This window comes from Larus michahellis, chromosome 3 (assembly GCF_964199755.1).
Source record: "Larus michahellis chromosome 3, bLarMic1.1, whole genome shotgun sequence".
Classification (NCBI taxonomy): domain Eukaryota; kingdom Metazoa; phylum Chordata; class Aves; order Charadriiformes; family Laridae; genus Larus; species Larus michahellis.
Window position 1 is genome coordinate 92,145,704 of NC_133898.1, and position 23,440 is coordinate 92,169,143.

At 44.6% G+C, this 23,440-nt stretch overlaps 1 protein-coding gene and 1 long non-coding RNA gene across 2 annotated transcripts in view; one reads left to right on the top strand and one right to left on the bottom strand.

Annotated features, from left to right (window-relative positions):
- Positions 1–296: 296 nt before the first annotated feature.
- LOC141741180 (uncharacterized) lies at positions 297–20,808 on the top strand. The gene is made up of 3 exons (XR_012586309.1): positions 297–487; positions 18,412–18,525; positions 19,788–20,808. It is a non-coding gene; the product is annotated as an uncharacterized LOC141741180 (long non-coding RNA).
- HTR1E (5-hydroxytryptamine receptor 1E) overlaps positions 20,041–23,440 on the bottom strand; it is a 40,600-nt gene continuing 37,200 nt past the window's right edge. The window contains exon 2 of the mRNA XM_074581212.1: positions 20,041–22,335. Coding sequence (XP_074437313.1) covers positions 21,058–22,152 — 1,095 coding nt within the window. The 5' untranslated portion in view covers positions 22,153–22,335 and the 3' untranslated portion in view covers positions 20,041–21,057. The remainder of the gene's footprint in view (positions 22,336–23,440) is intronic.

The window sequence follows — 23,440 nt, forward strand, 5'->3', positions numbered from 1 at the left end:
TGGTATTTATAAGTCTGGGTAGCATTGTGCTGTTTGATGTGTTCCTCTCTATTTACACATCGTGTAGTTAAACTCTCATTTCCAGCAGCACAGGAACAAGCTTGGACACTGGGTGGAGATAATTTCCTCACAGAACATCCCCGTTTTCGCCAGGACCTATTCTTACAGTCCTTTCTCACTTTGTTTGCTGTCACTGGGGGTGCGAATATTCCTGTTGACAGTTGGTGCCTGTCCTCTGGCTGCTCTCTACCTCACAGCGGCATATCCCGTGTCTGCCAGCAGATGCCATCAAAAGTAATCAAAAGCGAGAAGCTACAGGTTCAGGAGGGGAGGACAGCCCCGCTTCTTTTCCGCTTTCTCCTCTGCTCTCCACAACAAGGCCAGAAAGAGGAAGGAGTGATTAAAGAATAACTAAAAATAATTCAAAGAAGAGGTTAAAGAACATGTAAGTTTGATGTCTTCAGGCTGACCACATGGGATTAAACAGGTATGGAAAGAACTAGCCAAAGCGACCTCTGGGTAATTAACAACTAACACAGGGAATTAAAGGAGTGTGGGGAGGCTTAATGTGCCTGCATTTAGAAAAGTGCAAATAGGGCTTGAATAATATTCCTAAAAAAGAAAAACCTTCTACAGGCCCAACCAGACTAACTCTGACACCTGAGAAGACGTAGGACACATTTTTAAGCAATCAATCTGTGTACACCTCCTCAAGTAAAAAAAAATAGTCAGCGTAGATTTGTTGAAAATAAATTGTGTCAAAGAAAACTATTTTCATTCTTTGACAGGATAATGGCCTACTCTATGAGGGGAAGTGAGAAATGTAATTTACCTTGCATTTAAGTCAAACTTCTGGTACAGCTATTGGATATTTTATTTTCAAATCATGTCTGGGTCTAGAGAAAATTTTCATTCCTAGATGAGTGCACAGCTAGCAGAAAAACTGTGCTCATAAATAATTTTCAAGGATTCACTGTCAAATAAGGAGGACTTTGCAAGTGCAGTCTTGTGGGACAAGACCTGAGGGCAGCTCTAATCATTTTTTTTATTAATGACTTGGATGATAAACTAGATGGGATACTTGCAAAGTTTGTGGATGACATTAGGTGGTCAGTGGTTTTATGTACCTTGGAGGAGAAGGATTCACGCTAATTTTAATAAATTGGACAAATGTTCCAAAATCAAGGAAACGACATAAAAAAAAAGGCAAGTGAAAGTGCAACACATAGGAAGTCTAATGCAAAGCACATATTTAAAAATAATTATCTATATAAAAGCATTGCAGCAACAAAATAGAAGCCTGTTGTCCCAAGGTGCATGAAGTAAAACTGGCATTGCTAACTCAAAAAAAAAAAAAATAAAGGCAAATGACACCTTATACTGAATTAGCTGGACAGGAGTCTGTAAGAGAGAAAGGTATTTAGTTGGCTCTGCTCGGCTCTGGGGGAGAAGGCGTTTGTGGGCAGCCTGTGTCTCATCAGGGCTGCAGGACACATGAGCTGTGAAGGAAAGCTGGAGGGTGTGGGTTTGTTTAGCCCAGGAAAGAGAGGACTGGAGGGAACTATTGTCTTCTAGCAGACAGAAAATTCGTATATAGACGTCAATAGAAAGAGTGGTGGGATGGGACAAGAAAAAAAATAATCATCTGAATGTACAACCAGGAAGATTTAGGTCAAAAAATCAGGGAGATGCTTTGGTCATCACTGAGGGGAAGGGGCTGAGCATCCCCCTGCCAGCAGCTGAGGGGTGCTTGGGGCAGCGGCAGCGCGGGGGTAGAGGAGATCCTCTCTGGCCTTGGAGTTGCACAGCCCTGTCCCGTGTTCCCAGAATTGATTACTGAATTCATTGAGTTTCCTTCCGTTGCACTTGAGTTTTATTTATGTCCCATACATGTGACCCTAACCTGCACAATCTGAACTCAGCAGAAGAGGTTTTGTTGCTCTTCGGTGGACTGATCTGGGGTTTTCTGTCATTATGACAATGCAACTCAGCTGTTCTCCTGAAGACTTCTTGTGGTGAATTGAGTACATGGCTAGGGTGGACGGATAGTGGATAAAAAACTGGGAATGCAAAGTAATGCAGCAGGAGAGAGAAGTCTGATCCCAGTCAGTGTAGAGCTGAGGCTTTACCCTGGTGGGTTGGGAATGCTCTTGGGAAACAGGAACTTTTAATCTTTGTAGGCTAAAGAGAGTCTAGTCCCAAATCTTTCAGGTCCTGGATGACTGCTCTCAAGTGTGAGCTACTGCCTAAAAAGCAGCTCTTCTTTTCTTCCTGCCAGCTGAGGGGTATAAACTATGAAAGCGGTTTCTGCCTGTGAATCGGTTTTGCAAGGAGTATCTTTCAAGGCTTTGTCTCTGCACAGCATCCAGGGAAGGGGCATGACTCTAGACAATTGCTCCTTTGCCCTGTCCTGCAGCAGCCTGAGATGCAGGACACTGGTGTGGCACTCCTCGCTGCGGCACCACCGGCTTGCAGTCTGACTGTTCCCACTCACCGTGTTGGCACCGTTGGTGTCCTAGTGACTAATGTGGGTTTGTCTGCTGAGGTGCTTCCCCTGATCAGCATCGCAGACCCTGAGGACTGGAGGTATCCAAACCTACACAGCCCCACAGGACAATGAGCTGAATCAGATTGCACTCTGGAAGGCTCTTTCCCCTTGTAGAGGATGACCACACCATTTTTCACTTAGTTTCTTTGTCAAGAGAAATCCAGGGCTGAAACCTCTTCCCTGTAGAAGGTAAGTTTGGCAGAGTTCAATCCATCAAGGATGGATGGGAGAACTTGCATGAGAAGTTACTGTTTGGTGGCAGCCTGTTAAATTTTGAACTCTGAAACTTTTCCTGCTGCCTTGCTGGAAAACGCATCAATACTCTTGTGTAGAAATCACCTGCGCAGCTTCTCCAGCAAAAGCCATCTGTCAATGCTCTTCTGCAATGCAAATGAGCCCAAACTTCAGGTGACACTTCATGAAGTCATTTGCTTTCCTGTTGCTTCTACAGCCACAAATGAAGCCCGGACTTTGATTTTCTGGGGACTCTGCTGTTTTTGGAAACACGTTTTCACAGTGTTTCTACCACTTGTTTCATGGAAACTCTTTCCAAGGAACAAGATCTGACAAATAAACATTAGTGACTTAACACTGAGGTTAATTGGGAAGACTGCTGTTTCAAGATGCCCAAAGCATGAGTGGATGAGGGCCGTACCACTGGTTTGTATTGAAAATATCCTGAAATAGATTCCTTTGTCTAATTTTTCTCCAAGGGAGGAATTAAATATTTGAAAATGGACTTTAGAAATGTGGTTGTTCTAGTCCGTCTTTGATATCCTTTTCAATTCCCACTGGTTGCAGCTGCCACTGCAGTGTGCAGCCGTGTAGGAGGAAGAGGAGAATGGATGTAGTTTCATTAATGCTATGTTACATACATTATTAAATCACTGAACTGTAAACTGCTCAAGAGGAGATATTTGTCTTCTTAAGTCATCCCTGCCTCAGGAATGGTAACCTGTGAAAGAGAGGTGGGGAATATATGTAGGAGCTACAGCTGTGCCAGCTGAACTCAACACCCAAAATCAGTCAGTAAACTCTGGTAAGCAGTTTAGAAGATGAGGGGGCTGGTTTCTCCAGGCTGGGATTTTGATTATCCCACTGATATCTTATAACAGAATTAATAGATGGAGAAAAGTACAAATTATATGTCCAAATTCTAAGTTCAAGTGAGAAGGATGGGCAGGCCCATATTTCTGTATTTCAACTGAAATACTGCAGTTACCACAGAATTCAGCTAAAATACACACTGAGGTACGCACAGGATGTCAAACAGCATGTTTAGGACAACTCGTAAAATCTTAGCATGCCATACTAATTCTGTGCCATTGCTAGCTGTTATGGTCAAATATGCTGCCAGTAACAACCAAATGCGGTGAATGCTGTACTGAAGAACAATAAAAGGCGTTCCCTGCCTCGCAATCTGGAAGGGAAACTAGAGATTTTCTCTTCATGTGATTCTTAGGCAGAAGAAAAAAATAATTACTTTTTCAGAATGGTCTGAGGCCCTGAACGTGGTCAATGTCTGCATCCAGAAAGCTCAATCCACTGGGGACTGACAGTGGATTTACTGCTGGTATCTGAAGTGGGAGGTGGGGTGGGGTGGGTGCAGAAGCAAGGAGAAGTGGCCCATTACTATTTATGTTACATACAGAAATATACGGAAATCAGAGTCAGTGAGGGTAGACTCAGAATATTTTGAAGCCTGTACTAATTTATGTCTCAATCACTACAACACAAAGCTTATGTCAGGCATGTGTGGGGATGAATTCTTGCTCTTCTGTGAAGACAGGGAACCTGAAGGTTGTGACTGTTTTCTGCCTTGCGTGCTGTGATTTCATTTATACCTTTGCAGAAAAGCTCAGAAAAGTGACAAAACTGGAATTTCCCTCTGGATTGCTAGTAAATGGACCTGAGTTTTCTCCCTGTGTCAGTTCTGTGGCTCAGAGATGGGGAGAGACAAACCCAGGCCTTTTCCACTGTCACGTATATACATGACAAAATCTTACTGTCTCTTGAGACAGAGGTAGGAGAGAGGTCCTTGGGGTATATCAACACAACCCAATGGAAGTCATGGTACGCTGGCATCGTGCTGCAGTCCTTGCAGTTGCCTTAGTTTGTACCTGGGCTGGAAGGAAGAAGTGACTGCTCAGTGTAACGGTAAGGGTACGATGCTTTGGAGAACGGGTGTCTTCATGTGCTTGACTACCAGCTTCTGGGAGCTGATTTGGGGGAACTGTCCCAAATTTATTGGAAGAAGAAGGATGTGTCGCAGACAGCTCAGTCCCCCAGCTTTCCCAGTGGCATTATGTAGACATATGCCCTCTGCAGCTGTGGTAGCCCAGGCTGTGTTTAAGCAAGCACTGCTGTACTCGGAGCCCCCGGAAGAACCAGAAATTGAATAGTAAACGGTAATGTTTGTCCATTCAGCAACATTTTTATCAGAAATTCATAATGCAAAGTAAGCCTAGACCCATAATACCACCAGATGGCTGCTGAGCAGCAGCCCCAGTGCATGGTTTGGAGAGCACTGAGCATCAAGCTCCCACTGTCTCACACTGTCAAATCAGGGCATTTTGGAAGAAACTCCGGTTTTGAGGTGGGCAAAGAAATAGGGAAACTAGACTAAGGTGGCCTGTGGTCTGTTCATAAAAGAAATGGTACGACGCTGCATTTCGGGGACAACGGCAGGGCAGAGACACAGGCATCCCATCCAGCCCTAGGTGTGTGGATATGCTCTCTCTTACCTCAGACTGGCTCTGCTACTCGGCGTGTGTGGAGCGAGGAGGGAGATGGACTCAAGTGAGAAGTGCTGGCACTATTCTACAAGTTGGTCCTAGACCTGCCAGATGCCTGGATTACCATCCCATCTGCTAGTTGAGCAGGGAATCACTTTTGCTATCCTTCCCTAGTCAGTGCCTGCCAGGGATATTTGGGAATTCCACCTGCGGATAAATGGTTATTTTATATAAAGGGCTTATGTACTTCACTGAAAAGCAACTTTTTCATGCATATGTGAGGCATATGAAACGCAATTGGCTGTGAAGCCTGGAGCTCAGAGAGACGCATAAGAGATTTCTCTTGCTGCTAAAGGTCATTTCTTTTTCTGGTAAACACATGCTTGTCTAAGTGGTGTGCTTCCTGGAATACTTCTCTCCTGAGATAAGAGCTGCTGAAGAGTATTCTGATACTTAAATGTCCTCTCTATGGGGCATTTCATACTTGTAAGTACTTCTTGCAATAGGCACTCAACTAGAGAGGAGTAAAAAGAAAACGTGTCATTCTGAACCGCTTATTGAATGTAGGCTGGTTTCTTGTCTTCTACTCCTGTTGACTTGAGGAGAAGTTGACTGTTGTCTTTTTCACTTAAAATTCGTGGGTCTCAGGCTCCTTATGCACCGAGATCTGTGGAAAAACAAAGCATCTTAAGAAATGGTAATTGTCTGTGCAGTCAGGCTTTGATATTGACCCTGAACTCTTCATTATTAGGTGTGAGATAGTCATATTTTGTTCAAATTCTGCTCCTTTTTTGAGTTTTCTTGGAAACCATATGAAATCCAATGGCTTTGGCATTGATGATGGAAACTATTTCTCTTCCTCTATAACCAGTAGAGAGAGACACATCCCTGTACAGGGTTCATTTGTGTCCTTGTTGCATAGTGAAGAAGTCTACATGAATAGTTCAGGTGCCACATTTGTGGATGGCCAAAAGTCAGTGAAATGAATCCTACCTGAGTGTTTCCTACGGCACCAGTCACTAACCGGTGAGGTGAACCTCAAAGTTCTGCCTTCATTATACATCATGACCGTAGAGCAGCATCCACCCTATTGAGCCATGCTCAGCTTGCTAGTTTGGGCTCTGCAGTGACACTGCTGGGGCCTGAGACAGAGAGGACACCAAGGAAGAAGAGGTGGTTGGTGGTGTCTTAAGGAGGAGACTAATGGGTCGGGAGAAGCAGAGCACTGGGGAGCCCAGGAGGCAGGCCCCGGGTGAGGGTGCAGGTAAGAAGTGATGGCAGAAACTGGTGTTAAATACCTTCTTTTGCATTGTATGGTTTCTTGCACTGAACGTCAAATACCTGTTTTTGAAGAAACTTTTTGGCTTGCCTCCCATGTGTTTTTGTGCAGCCAAAGTTTACTCAGCAAATATTAATATTAGAGCAAATTTGAAATTTGCTATCAGCAAACATCATCATCAGAAGATGGGGTGTAAATATCAGTGTCTTTTTCCGCAACTGAACTGAGCAGAAGAGATGTCAGGGGGTCTATGAGAAATTGCAGCAAAGCAGCAGTTTTCAGATTGGAAGCCTTAAAAATACGTGAACAATCTGAGGGAAACTTTTCCAACCCTAATGTCTGAATAGCTTCAATGTGTTTATGGGCAAGACATAAGCAGAATAGGAAGGAAGATCTGTCAGGTGATAAGCGTTCAGAGGCTGCTGAAAAGAATAGTGCATTTTTTTTTCCTCTTTGTCTCTTGTAGACAGGATGAAAAGCAACATGCTCCAATTGCAGCAGGGGAGATTCAGGTTAGATAGTGAATAAAGCTTTCTGTTGCTGAAAGAAATGAAGCGGGGAAATAGGCTGTCTGAGGAAGATGAGGCATCTCCATCACTGGAGGACTTTAAGAACAGATTGAACCGACATTTGTCAGAAGTGACATGGCTGTAGGTGACCCTGCCTTGAGGCTGGGGAATGGATGAGGCCCTTCCAGCCTTATGATCTGCTGGCTGTCTGAGATGGATTATCTACTATGGACAAGTCTGTTGGCATCAACACCACAGGAATGTGTTTGTCGGACTGTTAGACCCCTGCAAGTACCCACACTAAGCCTAACAGCCGCGAGTTTAACGCTTCATTTTTAATTGGAGTAGATTTCCTAAAATGAAGTCAGGGATTGGGGAATCTGTTTAGGCAGCCTGTTTTCAAAGGTCTGAGTGTAACGCTTGCTGCTTCTAATATTGCAAATTCGGACATACAGCACTGCATTTTCTGAAGAACTATGGTGGGGTTTTTTGTTTTGGGTTTTTTTTGTTGCTTTTCTTTTGAATTGTGAGTTATTCTTGATTCTGGAAAGACCTGAGTGGTGTTAGACAGACGTGTGTGAATTACAGCATCACCCTGACACTGCCCTGTGCACAGTGCCCCTTCCCTGCCCGCTCCCTCTGCTCTCTGGCTCTCCCTCTCTCACTGGGCTTTTGAAAAGAGCCTCAGGTGACATGATATATGTCCCCTATAGGAGGCACGTGGGCCAAAGCTGCATTCAAGGTCGTCAGCTGGCTGGGCAAGGGTCCTTCACAGTGTCCAGTCTGCTTTCACCAGCTCAGGATCTGCTTCCCAGGGTGTATGAAATACATGGTTTGGTCACATTGATCTAGACAGCCTCCTTGGCTTTGGTTGGTTTTGTAGCTAGTACCAGCTGGCCTTTGGCCACCAAAATCTGTGCTTGACAGTGTCAGGTGGGAAATGACAACACAGTCAGTCTCCCAGTGACCACCATGATTGCTGGGACAGCAGAATGGTGGTAGAAATGGTGGTAAAATCATCAGGTGTCATCATCATTACACCCTAGGTGTCAGTATAGGTACGTGTCTTAGAGAAAAATCAGAGCTCCAGAGTCTATCAGCATTGAAATGATGTTGATGTGTGTGAATTGTGGCAGTGACTGGTGAGGCCTCCATGTACGAAGAAATTGCTCCTCCCATGATTGCAATAGCCACTACTTTGCCTTGAGGGATACTGGCTGGGATATAGGTGTCCAGTCAATGGCTCCAAAATAGTTGGGCATACTGCTCACATAGGAGGGGATGGCGAGGCCTGGACTGGGACACAGGGAAACAAGCTGGAGAGGCAGCAGATGACAGTACATCTTGTAGGCTTCCATAAGAATGACCACCATGAACTTGCTGATGGTGAGCTCTTAACCTGGGGGAGGGAGGACAGGAAAGAGAGCAATTACCTTTATCTGTATGAGGATTGAGGGCTAGACATTCATGACCTGCCACTACAAAGCTGCTGGCTGCTCTGGGTCCAGGACCATGAAGATCCATATCCTCAAATTAGTGGCATAGCGCTCTCACAGATCAGGAGTATAGGGCAGTCCCAACAGGGTGCTTGTGACTCATCCATACTGGTCAACACATAGTGGGTCTACAACTCATGGCAGCAGCTCTTGGCTCATTTGCTGTGTGAAAGACTGGCTGTTGCTGGTATAGGTGCTGGGACTCCAGCTCCCAAGATATCCCTGGGATATCTGCAATAGAGATGGCAGACAGCATTGTGGCATGGCCTCATGTGCCTGGAGTGTGCAGGGACCTCCTGCTGCTTTTCTCTCCCTTCTTGGGTGGGTGGGGGAGGCCGACAGAGCAAGATCAGGAGCCTGTGGGTCAGCAGGAGCCTCTGACCGGAGACGACCTGAGGTTGGGAACCTAGCTGGAGTGTTAAAAATGCCTGTGGGGTAGCTGCTGTGACTGATCAGTGGTATCCATGGGGTCATGACAACCTGAGAGAGCAGTGAAGCCATAGTCCAGGAGACTGATCCCCTCACCATGCTGCTCCTCAAAGTGCTTGTGCCTCTCTCTTGCATAGCTGTGCAAACCAGGCTGTCCTGGAGAGCAGCTGTGTGAGGGTGCAGGTCACACATGGATTCATGGCAAATGCCAAGGCAAGGAATTTCCACCATTTTCCATTTCCTTTCTCTGCCTATAGACCAAGGATGTTCTTATACAGTACGTTAGCAACTATTTCAACAACACAGCTACACCATCGGTCAAAAAAAACAAACCCAAAACCTCAAGGAAAATGGTGTTAACACAGCCATGTGTAGCACACAAGCTTGTGAGCAGAGAAGCTGTACTGCCCTGGCTGCAACGATAGAGACTTTTTTTTTTTTTTTTGTGTGTGCAGAAACTTATTCTTATCTCCTAGTTTTTATGTCTTTTGCTTGGAATTAGGTGACTCATAAGACTGGCTTTGTTTGCACCCCTTTTTTCGTGCGTGCTCATGTATTCACTGCAGAAAGGTGGCTAGTTCCTTCATCTGAACATATATTCTTTCATATTATATTATATTATTTCCTTGGGTAGCCTTGCTGTGTCCAGCACCCTGTTGATCTACACATGACTATTTTGAAGTGAAGTAGAAAATACTTTTATGTGATTCAAAGAAAGACCAAAGCAAGTGCTTAGTGGGAAAAAGAGGAAAACTATCTCTCCCTAGAGGACAGGCTGTTCACACAGAGCGTATTTCTTAAAGACTTTATTTTAAAAAGGTCAAACTAGAAAACTCATTCTTGGATGACTGTGTTCCAGAGTTCAAGTGTGTACGTGCAGTTGCCTACAGACAAGGCAGGAGTCCAAGCTCCCATTGCAACCAGTGAGAATCTAGGGTTTAATTCAGTTGCCTACAGGTAGGCATCTAGTGACACCTGAGATGCCCTGCAGTGGCCTGCTGTTGCTTTGCAAAGGTACAGATCTGTGAGGCCGGTGTTGTGCCTGGGTGCAGGTATCTCTTCCAAGATGAGAAGCACAACATGAGCAGACAATGCGCACTCTCAGCCCAGAAAACCAACTGCATCCTGGGCTGCATCAAAAGAAGCTGTGGCCAGCAGGTTGAGGGAGGTGATTCTGCCCCTCTACTCTGCTCTGGTGAGACCCCACCTGGAGTACTGCGTTCAGCTCTGGAGTCCTCAACACAAGAAGGACATGGACCTGTTGGAGCGGAGGGCCACAAAGATGACCAGAGGTCTGGAGCACCTCTGCTATGGGGCCAGGCTGAGAGAGTTGGGGTTGTTCAGCCTGGAGAAGAGAAGGGTCCGAGGAGACCTTATAGCAGCCTTCCAGTATCTAAAGGGGGCCTACAGGAAGGATGGGGAGGGACTCGTTATCAGGGAGTGTAATGATAGGACAGGGGGTAACGGTTTTAAACTGAAAGAGGGTAGATTCAGATTGGATATCAGGAAGAAATTCTTTACTGTGAGGGTGGTGAGGCTCTGGAACAGGTTGCCCAGGGAAGTTGTGGATGCCCCGTCCCTGGTAGTGTTCAAGGCCAGGCTGGATGGGGCTTTGAGCAACCTGGTCTAGTGTGAGGTGTCCCTGCCCATGGCAGGGGGCTTGGAACTAGATGATCTTTAAGGTCCCTTCCAACCCAACCCATTCTGTGATTCTATGAAACGAATCACAACCCCTGACTCCAAAGACTGCACTGGACAGATTTCTCTTGGCTGTAATGGGAGCAGGCAGACCCAGCACACATGTAGGAACTTCTCAGTATACACCTAAATTTTGGTGTCTTCATCTGCAGCCAGATCCCATTCTATCTGTCTCCATTCCAGACACATCTTGATATCCTTCTTCTGCTCCCAGTCTGAGCCTCATCAAGCTGGGGATATGATGAAGCCTTAACCATTTGGGATTTCAATTTGTTTTTCATATGCTGGCAAAGAACATCTTGGCTCTACACTCTCTCTTTTTTAAGCAGAACATTACATGAAATAATCAAAACTCGTTTTTGTCTTTAGAAAACAAAGGGTTTATGCATTGGGCACTGGAAAGTTTTGGATCACTGAGATTTCTATACCCCACAAAGCCAAGTACTACATTTCCTGTTCTAGCAGGAGAAGGAGCTTCATGTAAGGCATAATGTAGCAATTACATTGGCAGAATTTATTAGAAAAATAAGTGACAAAGCTGCTTTAGAGCCAATGAGAGATCTTGTAGCTATGGAAACTTTTGAATTTTGCTCTTTAATAATGTGGCTTCTCAAGATGCTCACTTGTAAATTACCTTACATAAAATGGTAGATAGGTTAAAAGGATCGTGAAATTGTGGTTTACCAGGAAAAAGGAAGACTGACTTGAAGAACTGCGTGCCTAGAACACCTGATTAGCAGCGAAAACAACACGTGTACTAAGATGGTAAAAAGCTAGAAAACTACCATTGGAAAATATTCAGTGTAAAGTAACTGGGAAGGTTAGGGCACAGAGGCAGTTCATCAACATAAAGGAAGGCTTACAGGAACAGGTTCATCTCCACAGCATACCTGGCTGTTTCCTCCTACTTAGCTCAAAATGCCCTTGAAAATGTTTTTCTGCTGCTTTCAGTGAATTTTAAATAGGATTTGCTTGACTTTTAGGCTTGTGCTTGTTAATTTTTGATCATGTTCTGGCAAGTTATATGTGTAATAAATGACGTTCAAAGCCTGTTTGTGAAGTAAACCCTCCTATTAAACAGAACCTAATAGTTAACTTAATAAACAGTAGCTTTCCTTTTTCAACCCAAACTCCCGTCAGGGATGGGGCTTTGAGCAGCCTGGTCTAGTGGGAGGTGTCCCGGCCCATGGCAGGGGGGCTGGAACTAGATGATCTTTAAGATCCCTTCCAACCTAGATCATTCTATGATTCTATACCGTAGCTCTGACATGGGCACTTTTGTTCACACTACAAAGGAAGCTGGGTGTTTAGGAGTGTTTCCCAATGTGACCATCTCCTGGCCATCCTGAGAAATGGAAGTTGTCAGCAGTGGGTTGCTGCATGACCATGCGTAGGCAGGGAGCAGCCGCTGCCTTCTGGCTGCCTGCGCTGCCTGCTCGCTGCCTGCCCAGGCGCAGGGCAGTGACATCCATGACACCGACGTGCTCCCGGGGCTGGCAGCTGTGCTTTTGAACCCAGCGAGGTGTGCCTGGTTGGGTCGGTCGCTGGCTGCCCCTTCCAATCAAACTCTTCAACGATGATACACAAAACACATGATGGCAGTTGCAAGGGAGAAAACAAAGTCAAACTCAGTATTGGTAAAAGTGCTGTAGCTTATAGCACCTGAGAGCAACACACTTAGCCCTGCATCCAGCTTCCTCGGGGTCCCCAGCCCCATGGCAAATTCCGTTGCAGCTGGAGGAATGAGGAACAGGCTTTGGTAGGAGGTTCACTTCCATACCTCTGTTTTCCCTGCAACCTGTCATCTCCGCTCTGCAATCACACTCCTACGCAGAGGAAGCCGATACTTGACAACTGTGAATTAAACCCAGACTCGAGCCGTGTGAGTGTTCAGGGTGAGCGGAGCGTCCCTGACAAGTGCTGCGGGGGTGACAGTGTCTGGTCTGTGACAGTTTAATATTGGGGCTGGGGCTGGGGCAGGGCAGCCCACCCCACCCCTGTCTCCTGCGCTTGGGGTCTGCATGGGGGTGAGAAATTACGTCTGCCTCTGGCTGCTGGCCTAGCAAGGAAGCAAGAGATCTTATTAGAAAAGTATGCCTTTTAGCTCAGATGACAGCAGCCCGTGGTTTTCATGCTCCTGATGGTAGTTCTGTCCCTAATGGTGCACATATACATGTAAAAGCCTAATGCATTTCACCTGTCACTTCTTCAGCCTGCTTAGCTTTTCCGCTGTCATTCCAATGACAGAAGCGTTGATCTCGGAGTACCGCAAAGTGCAGAGTGCTCTTGCAGAGATACAGAATTGCTGAGAAATACAGGGAGGACACGTAGGGAGGCAATCAGTAGGGCAAATCAACCCTCATCCTGGGTACGTTCTAACTCTGCTGGTGTTTCACATCCTGCTGCTCATGTTTGCTGTTAGTCAACTGGTTGAGGAATGCACATGCTAACCTACGTGCTGCTGCTGAAGTCAAACTGACCAACTGACTCTAAGGTAATAGTTCACAGTAAAATATTAGTCCAACATGATAAGGCTAATGTGTGGAAGAAGAAGGAAATAGAGGTATGGATTGAAGACAAGAGCTCTCATCTAAAGTAATCCGCATTCGGACATAGTTGGTTGTTGTTACCCTGAAAGGTAGATTATAATTCAAGTTTTCAAGCAACCTTCAAAAGTAGCTCCAAATTTTGTGCATGAAGAGACTGATTTAAAGGCAGTTGAAGACAGTACCGAGTTTACTACTGACTTGTGTGACTCTGGATCCAGTTCCCAAACTTTTATGGGGGTGCAATACACAAAAAATTAACATGACAAGCAGATCACCACGCTCCAGAACTTCTCAAAACTTTGTCTTCTCAAAACAATTATCCTTTAGAAGATATGCTACAGGCTGTTTCTTGGATGTAGAAATAACGCTAATCTCTGAAGGGAGTGCAATTGGGTATGTGCCTCCCTGCAGGATGAAGAAGAGTTTGGTGGCAAAAAAGCGGGTCAACTGAGCAAAGCTGAAGCATCCCTGTAACGTCAGCTCATGCGTCCTTTCTACATCAACTGTGGTACTGCTGGCCAAGATGCCGCAGCCCGAGCTTTTGCATGGGCTGACGCACGTGTACAGCCCCGGGAGGAGCCTTGCTGTTGTCTGCTTCGCTGTAATTTGCCCTCCGCGCTGGATTAAAGTAGCAGGGATACAGTAGCATGTGCTCAGTCCAGGCAGATCTGCTCTGCCAGGGGTTTCTGCTGCAGGTCTGAGTGGAGCCCCTGGCGTGGAGCATGTTTGGTGTGCAGGGCCTTGCCGCAGAGACAGGGACAGTGGCTGCCTTGGGGCTGTGCCTCGCTGAGAGGTGCCCGAGGCACGATGCTGATGACAGGCGGCTTGTTTGCTGTCTGTCACCTGCCTGGACTCTGGTCCTGCTCTGTCACCCACGCGCTGGTGCAACGGGGTTGGGGGACACGGCTCCGGCCACTTGCTTAGTGCACAGCCCAGGGGAGCGTGGCCCCGTCCTTCACACCCCCCACTTTTATTTTAGTGCCCGGAGTCCCCTGGGGAAAGGTGGAAGGGGCAGTTTGACTGCAGCTCTGTGGAAGGCAGGCGATAGCGGTGACACCATGTCCCCAGTGCGCAGGGGAAGACAAGGGGCAGCCTCTGCCAGCCACAAAGCCCCGGGTCTCGGCCCCTTCCTGCCCATGGGCCCTGCGTGCATGGTAGGAAGGGGCACAGCCTCCTACCCGTCTTAATTAAAACCGCAGATAACCCGCTCTTTAGCAAGGAGCAAAACTGCTGTAGTGAAAAATTAAAGGATTATGATCTGTGGCTTGTGTGTATGTGCAAGCATCGGACCAAGACAACCCTGCTTAATTTTGCAATCCTGGATTAATTTCTGTGACCTAATTGGATTAATTTTTTCCTTTCTGCCTGGTTCAGAACGACCGGCCAGTCATAATACATAAATGTTCTCCTGAAACTGCAAAAATAAGAGGTAGAGTATTTTCTTGTTACTCTAAATGTAAAAAGTGATTCTTTTCATTTCTTATATTCAAATTTAGCAATACGAGAATGAGGAATTGCACTGGAATATGCATTAATAAAAATAAAGCTCTAGCTGCTAGGCTTGATTTTATTGGTCAAATTCTCCAAATTAAAACCTCTCAAGCTGAAGGTGTTAGCCTGAATTTTTATTTATTGGAGAAATAAGCTTGTTGAGGCTTATCCCAGCACTCTAGCAGCTTGTCAGGCTGTTCCTCCTGTAAAGGGCTGAGATATTATTTCTAGTGGCACCAGAGAACTGGAAGTCATTTGTGTGGAACTTTCTATTCCCCTGAAAAGGTTGTTGCAGAAAGCTTTAGGGAGAAACAATTTTTTATTGTAAAACCCACTGGAAGGTCACTGCTCGTTGCAGGTAGCTCAGGCACGCACATGCGATTTCGCGTTTTGCTTCTTAGCGCTCCTTTAAAATTAATAGCCAGAGGCTGAGTCATTTCAAATTACGTGCAAACCAACAGTTTACAAAGGAATAGGAATTCTGTCCTCCCTCTTCAGAGGAGTTACATTTTGTTTCTTAATCGAGGTGTGTCTTTTATAAAGCGTAGTTGAAAGGAGGCAATGCTTTATGCCTTACCTCATAGCAACGTGTCCATTTGTAGGCATGTGGCGTATGAAAGGAGTGCTGGAGACAGAGGGGTTTAGAAGATTTGAGTACCCCAATGACATGGGATCTTGCACCAGACAGAAATGAGGGTGAGAATTTGTCATGCAGGAAATTAATCCACGAAAGGTTCAGAGAGCTGATCTATATGCTAATGTATTTTAAGAGCGCAGTGCAAGCAACTGGAAGAGGGTGAAATATGGTGGCGGGGGAGAGTGGGGTGGTGCAGGGGTGCATTTCCAACACTGCTTTTTGCATCTGGGAACCATACCGGCTGTGGCTTGAGTTTCTACTGATAGAAGCCCCAGGGGAGACGAGGAGAGAGAGAATTATTAAACAGAGATCTTAAAAAATCGTGACACATGTGAAGACATCGTGCTGTATTACGCAGCATCTTTCATTTGGAAGAATCTTGACAGACGTTAGAAAGCTGATTTGTAGTAAAACCGCAATAAAACAGTAGCAGAGGCTGTGCAGCGCGGTGCCATGGAACTGAGCCTGCAACCTGATTGCCTGAAATGAAGAGCAGTGATGCTTCAGTGGCATCTGACCTAGCACAAGGTAACCTTGCTTCTTGCTACAGATTCCTAGATGCCTCTGTAGTGCAGAGGAAGGCTGCAAAGGAAAGGAGGGAGAGACATGAGAAACAAAGGGAAAAATTATTGAAAAGGAGACACAGACCAGGAAATGGGGAGATGAGGAGGAAAGAAAAGCAATTAAGAAGGAAAGAAGTTGAAACAAATCATCCTTCCTTCAGTCTTTGAGCAGAGGTTCATATCATTTGCTAGTATATGTTTTATATATGTTTTTTCCTACAGCTCGCTCATGGTTACACCTTCTACTTACAGTAGGAACAGGAAAAGTTTACCTGTAAGGCTTGATTCAGTGCTTATAGAAATTAGCAGAATTTTCCCTAGTCACGCTTACCGAGCAGCGATCTGCAGTGGAGTTATTGCACACCTGGGTCAGGACACATTAAACCATAAGAAATTTTATACATTAATCTCTAGAGACACGGCAGGATATAATTTCCAGTTTACATTAATTTGAATGTAGCAAATGGTTAGTTTAGACCAAGTGGGAAGGAGTAGTTTCATCATAGAATACCACTTACATGAGATCCATGAAAATTCCCTGTCGGTGGTGGGGGGCAGGAGAATATACACCCTATTATGTGCATAGCATAAAATAGTGAATGTTAAAGAATTATTTTACAGCTGATGAACCTGGCATTTATCCAAACTCAGATAATTTTTAAGAATTTTATTCTTTTTGACCTTAAGAGAAAAACAGATAGCAATTACAAAGGGACTATGTGTTGTACGGGTCTCTTATGAAATACGACTTGTAATATATTGGCTAGACCAATAAAAGATATCACAATATTTACTGTGTCCACTTAAACAATAAAGCAATTTAAGCTAATTCTTCTTACAAACCATTTGGGGTGTGTAAAAGACGAATGTAAATCAGCTTGTCTGATTGATATTTGCAATGGTTAAACAATACGCAGGCACGAGGACAATCTCTACGCTTGTGCTGGAAGCCTGTATTTCACCTCAACACTGCAATGCTGTTTACTTTTTGATAACTGGGGTTGAAAACAGAGGAGTGCAGAGCAAAAAGCTTTTGGATATGGCCTGGACATGCGTAAGACAGAGTAGAACCTGACAGACTTGAACACCCACAGTCATGGGAATCCTGATAATGGCACTGAGACCAGGGCTTAGACAGTGGGAGAGAGGTGGGGGCTCGCTCCAATAGGACTGCGATAGATTTAGGGATTAGAGAGAATCAGAAACCCAAAGGCAGGATGGTGAGTTGGGGGTGTAAAGATAGGAGGAAACAGCACTCAGGGAAAATACGTAGTAGTGACGAGAGGGGCTGAATAGGCAGGTCTGTATGAACCCTGCTGTGGAGAGGGAGGAGAGGGGAGGAAAAGCCTTTCGAGAAACATAGGAAGAAAGGTAGGAAGACAACTAAGCAAGGGGAACGTTAGGGAAATAAGACTTTGAGTAGGATAAATGTTATAGAGAGGCTGAGGAAGATGGATGTAGGCTGAAAGTGGTGGTCATTAAGGTCATTAAGAGCTTGCTGGGAAGAGCTTGCATTGCAGAGAGCGGTGTGGCTGGGCATGATCCAGGATAGGTATAAATGGGGAGTTGCCACGGCCAAGAAGTCAAAGTTTAGGAAATGTCTCCAAACCCTTTGTAAAATCAGGAAATACTAAACACAGGAAAAAAATGAAGTTGCCAAACAATGGTGCCAGACTAGCAAAAGTTTTTATTTCCGTGAGATGACAGGTAATTTCTGGTCAAGTTAAATTATTTTAAGTAAACAATCCTTTAAATTGTTTCTGACTTTGAGTCTGAGCATGGGGAAAACGTACAGGACATCTTCATCAGTCTAGTGGCATTTGTTGGAAAACATAGCTCTGTGTTTAGCTAATGACATAATTAGAAAAGCAGTAGTCAGCTGGCAGTGAATGGTGAGTCTTTCTTTAACAGGGAAGCATGAAAATTGGCCATCCATCTGTTTTTTACTGTTAATTACCTCTACATATTAAAATTTAATACAGTCTTCAATCTGATTGGTAGATTGAGTAGTAGTAGTGGAGATCAGATACTAATAGACAGACATTAGTAGAAATGAAGATGATGCAGCTCTCGTATTTTACAGCTTTTGTACCTGTCTCTGAAACATTTCTACCTACCTACAGCAGCTGCTGTGGGGGTCATGTTCATCATCTCTGGTCCTTCGGCCATATTTCTGGTTCTAAATGAGCATCAGCGTAGGCAACAGTGTAAACTGAGCCATTACTCTTACGTGCGAAACGTGACTGCGCACCCAGTGCCAACAGCAGAGTGAGGTTGGCCCCACTTTGAGGGTTGTTGTTGTTGGTGGTTGGACTGGTTGGCTTCCAGAGATCCCTTCCAACCTAAATGATTCTGTCTGCTGATGTGCCCTCAGGAGCAGCAGTCACAGCTGGCAGCAGCCTATCTCATATTGGGGATTTTCCCTTCTGAAAAACCTTTCACCAGCATTGTCACTCTCACCTCTTCCCTTCCCCTAGCCAAGGTCCCCCGTGCAGCCCACCCCGCGGCTGAAGCCAAGCCTCTGCCTGGCTGGGGAGCAGCTTCTACCTCATCTTGACTGGGATGGCCAGGGAAGAAAATGATGGTGCAAGGTAAGTCATCAATATTTAAACAGTGCTTAGGAGTTGCTAATGGACGATACCAGATTCTCAGCTTTGATTTTGCCCCTTCCCAGCCTGATTTCCACAATACCTGAACCAGGATGCCTTGGGGTGACTCAAACTGTCTGCTGGAGCAGTCTTGCACATTTACTTTTCCCTTTCAGATCATTACTGTAGCTGGGCACCCTTGTAGCAAACCAGAAAATAGCCCAAGGGACACCTTCTAGCAACAACCGCCTGTGTGTCCTGTCTTCCCTGCAGTAGTCACCTTGTTTGGGGAAATTATGCACAATCCTTGTTCTTTATGAATCGCTTCTATTGAGCTTGCTGAAAGAAAAAATAAAATCATTCTGCAGTTCTTACAAATACTATTTTTTATTTTAATTCCTGGCTATTCCCCCCCACACCTCCCCCCACCCCCCCCCCCCAATAGTGTATGTACCCTCGGGAGCTGCTTTGGAAGTTTTATAAATAGGCAGGGTCAGGCCACTCTTCTCCAGCTTCATTCAACAGTTTCCGCTTCCAACAAGCTGCAAAAAGGAAAAAGCATAATGGATCTCTGGGCTTTCTCACTAGAAGACATTTTCAGTGGCTGAGATTACTTTTTCCCTCTTTTTAGGTATTAGTGGTAGCTAGCAGGGAGGCCAAAGGCAGTTGGAGGAGGCAATTGTGACAATAGCTTCAGAAGGGCAGCTGGAGATAAACCTCCTAAACTCAGGCACGGAAAACTTGGGAGGCCTTAAAGCAGGATCCCACTGCATGTGGGCAAGCGGAAGGTCACACTTCTGTCACCTTCAGACTTGATTTACACTCAGCTTGTGGCACTGTGTATTTCCACCTGAACGCTTTCTCTCAGAAATAAGGATGTCGTTTCTCAGCTCCATCTGGAGTTTATTACTCATATGTTACTTACACTTCCTTGACTCTTGATAAGAAAAATTATTGTCGTCTTGTAAATTTTCAAAACATTTTTCAGAGATTGCTTCCAGTGCTGTTGCAACACTTTTGCTACCTCTAATATTTGTTTTGATGGATTTGGAGCTGCCATGCTATAGTTCACTGTTATTGCATGTCACGTTGATGTATGTGGTATTTTCTATATGGTATATCGTTATAATTCAAAAAGAATTTGTCCAGAAAGATGGACAGGGAAGAAAATGATGGTGCAAGGTAAGTCATCAATATTTAAACAGTGCTTAGGAGTTGCTAATGGACAATACCAGATTCTCAGCTTTGATTTTGCCCCTTCCCAGCCTGATTTCCACAATATCTGAACCAGGACATTTTAACTTTCACAAGCACAGAAGACAGGATACGAAGGACACTCTATCTGTCTCTCAAGAAAGAGAAGTAACACTGTGAAGGACTCTCAGAACAAGAAATCCTGCCAGAAGACTCGATCACAGGTTGAGCTGATAGGAATGCTACTGTGAATTGTAAGATGACGATAAGGCAGACGTGCAGACTGCTATTTGAAAAACATATTTTCCGTATTTATTTTTTTTTGCTGCTGTTTAAAAAGAAAATAATTTGGTTTTAAACAACGTTTCTGAATTTCTGAATATTTCTGGCCGGCTGAGCAGATATCCAGTTGTTTAAGTCGGCGGAGTAAGATCAGTCAATCAATGGGGTTGCACACTGTTAGGTCCGTGTGAAGTGTGGCAAAAATGAATAATGCCACCCCAGAATCGACCAAGGCACAAGGCCTGAGCCCTGAAGAAATATGGTTAGTGGTGTTAAAAACGTGACCAGTCAGATGTGCAGCTGGTCTCACAAGTGTGGCACTTCCTAGCGGTGGCCTCTCAGTTGCCGAACAAACTGCACAGGTGTCTATCCTATACCTAGAACCTGAATCAGGAATCTTACACAAAAAAAAAGCCACTTAAATCATTACTTTGGAGTGCAAAATAGGATCCTTTTTTCGATGGAATGAACTGAACCTGGCTTTCTGTTTTGGGAGTTTGTTCCTGAAGAATGGTTTATTCTGCCTTAGCCCAAGCTGGAAATGGTGGTTGTTTTCCTTCTGAATGACTGTTACCGTTTTCTCAGAATGCCACAGTAAAGATTTGCTGTTTAGCTTTCATGACCATGAAGTGTTTATTAATTTTTGAATACGTACTTATGGGGTTCAGTTTATAAGCCTTTATAATACTACAGTGCATGATAATTTAGACATTTGATTCTTAAATGAAAAAAGTATAAAAGTGAGCATCGTTGTTTGCTTCTTGAATCATTGATTACACAAAATGTCTTAAACATGAGTATCTAATAGTTTCTTTTCTTTGTTGTTGTTTCATTGCTAAAAAATCTGTTCCTTTGTAGAATAAATTTATTTCAAACTCTTTACCATGAATAACACCAGAGGTAAAAAATGTCAGAACCAATTACAGGCTAAAGATAAGTCAAGCAAATAGGCAAACACAAAAATCCCCTTTATCAAGGGAAACGGTGACAGAGTCAAATTATTTCGCTCATTCTTAAGGCCAGAAGTCATGTCGTCATCATCATCATCTCCCAGTACTTTTAAGTGTGTTCTCGACACCTGATGAGCTTTCTAAAGGCCAGCTTGAAATCTTCATTAAAACTAGTGTACAGCAAAGGGTTGACAAGGGAGTTGACGTATCCCAGCCAGGTCAAGAAGTCCGCTACTTCTGGAGAGACAGTGCAAACATGGAGGCCCACAAGCAGTTCCTTGATGAAAAAGGGCAACCAGGACAAAATGAAAGCACCTAAAATCAGGCCCAGAATGCGAGCAGCCTTTCGTTCCCGTGTCGTGGAGATCTGCTGCCGGTCACCAGCCAGGTCCAGGTCATTCTCGAAAGGAGGGATCCTCACAGACACGTTGATTTTATCGAACTCCGTGGTTGGGTCGGATGTGGAGAAGTCCGAGACGCAGAACGTCTGTGTGAGCTTGCAGCTGGCAAAGGAATTTTGGCTGTCGGTGCTCCTGTTGCTGAGGTGGCGGCTCGAACCCCGCTTTTGGTAAAGGCTCTTTGCGGCATGGTAAATTCTGTAGTACAGGATCAGGATCAAAGTCAAGGGGATGTAAAACGCCCCAAATGTGGAATAAATAGTGTAGATGACATGATCGTGCTGAATGCGACACTCACTGGGAATATTGACACTGTGGTGATTTCTCCAAAACAAAGGGGGCATTGATATGAAAATGGAGATAGTCCACACGGTGACTATCATCAGCCCAGCCCTTTTAGCCGTTCTTTTCCGGGCGTATTCAATAGCGTCTGTGATTGCCCAGTACCTGTCCAGAGCAATGACACACAGATGAAGGATTGAACACGTGCAACAGGTCATGTCAACGCTAAGCCAGATCTCACAGATGAAGTATCCCAAAGTCCATTTACCTATCATTATGTAAGTGATGCTCAAGGGCATGACAAGAACAGCAACAAGGAGATCTGTCACAGCGAGTGAACATATTAAATAATTTGCCGGCTGGTGGAGCTTCTTGGTTGTGGAGATCGCCGCAATTACAGCAGAATTCAGCAGCATAGTCAAGGTGGTGATTGTGGCCAAGGTCAGGGTAATGAGCATCTTTTCAGTTACTGTTTTTGGCTTCGCAGCCGCGTTGGCTTCAGTGGTGCAATTTGTGAAATTCATTTTCCCCTCCAGGATGCACAGTGAAAGAAGAAGTTGCTGCTTCAGGTAGTGAATAGGTCCACGTTCAGAAGTCACCCATTTGAAAGAGGGACAGAGATGCTCCAGGTGCAATTTTTTTTTTTATAATCCCATATTCAATAGAGCAGCAAAAAGCTTCCAGGTTTCCTCCTGTTCATTATTTTCCTAGAAGATAAAACCACATCTGTTAGTGAACATAGAAAAATCCAACCTTTTGGCAAAAAGTGCTACGCTTCTAATATTAACAACTCAAATAAAAATGTTGGTGTTTTTCCTTCTCCTCTTCTTCCTTTCCTTCCCTTCCCTTCCCCTTTTTCTCTGCATTCATGGTTCATTTCTTTTTCTTCTCTAAGGGGCTCTTTGGGTCAGATTTCCTGCTGATGTGAACTGGTTGTTTCTCCTTTGGTTTTAGAGATCTCACTTAAAGTGGGAGGTTGGGCTAAGGGACCTCTGGAGGTCACTTCCAACAAACGATCTCTGTGAATTATCGGGAGCTAGTCCTTTTCCTACTTGTTAAATAGGCCACAGCAGATGAAGAGCTGAGGAAATCTGCCTTTTCATTTTAATTGCTATATGAGAGGGATCAATTACCTCTATATATCACCTTTGGAAAAAAGAAACAGAGCAGCCTATCTCAGCGATGGCATGCCACCATTTCACAGTTTCCTATTCTGCTTTTTCATATCCATGTCTGTATTAATATCTTGGAAATGTGACTTTAAAATTACTCAGGTTACCTTTCACACGCGTCTTTCAAACAATGTTTAAAGCTTTGTGGCAAATGCTTAGTTTTACACAGCACATTAGTGCTTCTAGGAGCTCATATAGTTTTGTCTAATTATTCCTGGCATTTCACGTATCCCACTGTGTGTGTGTCTTTAGAGGAGACAGACAAAAGCTTTTGCCTTTGCTTTGAGATTTCTATCAAATTGTGCTTCCTGTCAGGCAGTCCAGTATGATGCAATGTGCAAACAATAATTTAAAAAAAAAAAAAAGGTTTAATTTTGTTTCAGGAGTTTTTATGTCTTTTCCATACGTCCCAAATGCTGACTGAAGCCAGAGTTAGCAGTCTGTGGGATGCAACTTGGGATACCCTCTGGGGCCTTGCTTTCTCGTTTGCAATTTAGCTTGGCATACAGGATGTAGAAGACTGAAAGTCTGAATCCTTTTCTATTAAAATAAACAGAAAGATTCCTTCCCCGGGCTTCACTTATCAAAGAGTAAGGAGTCCTCTAGGCTAGTTGCACAGCCTCCCTTGACAGGCAGGGGA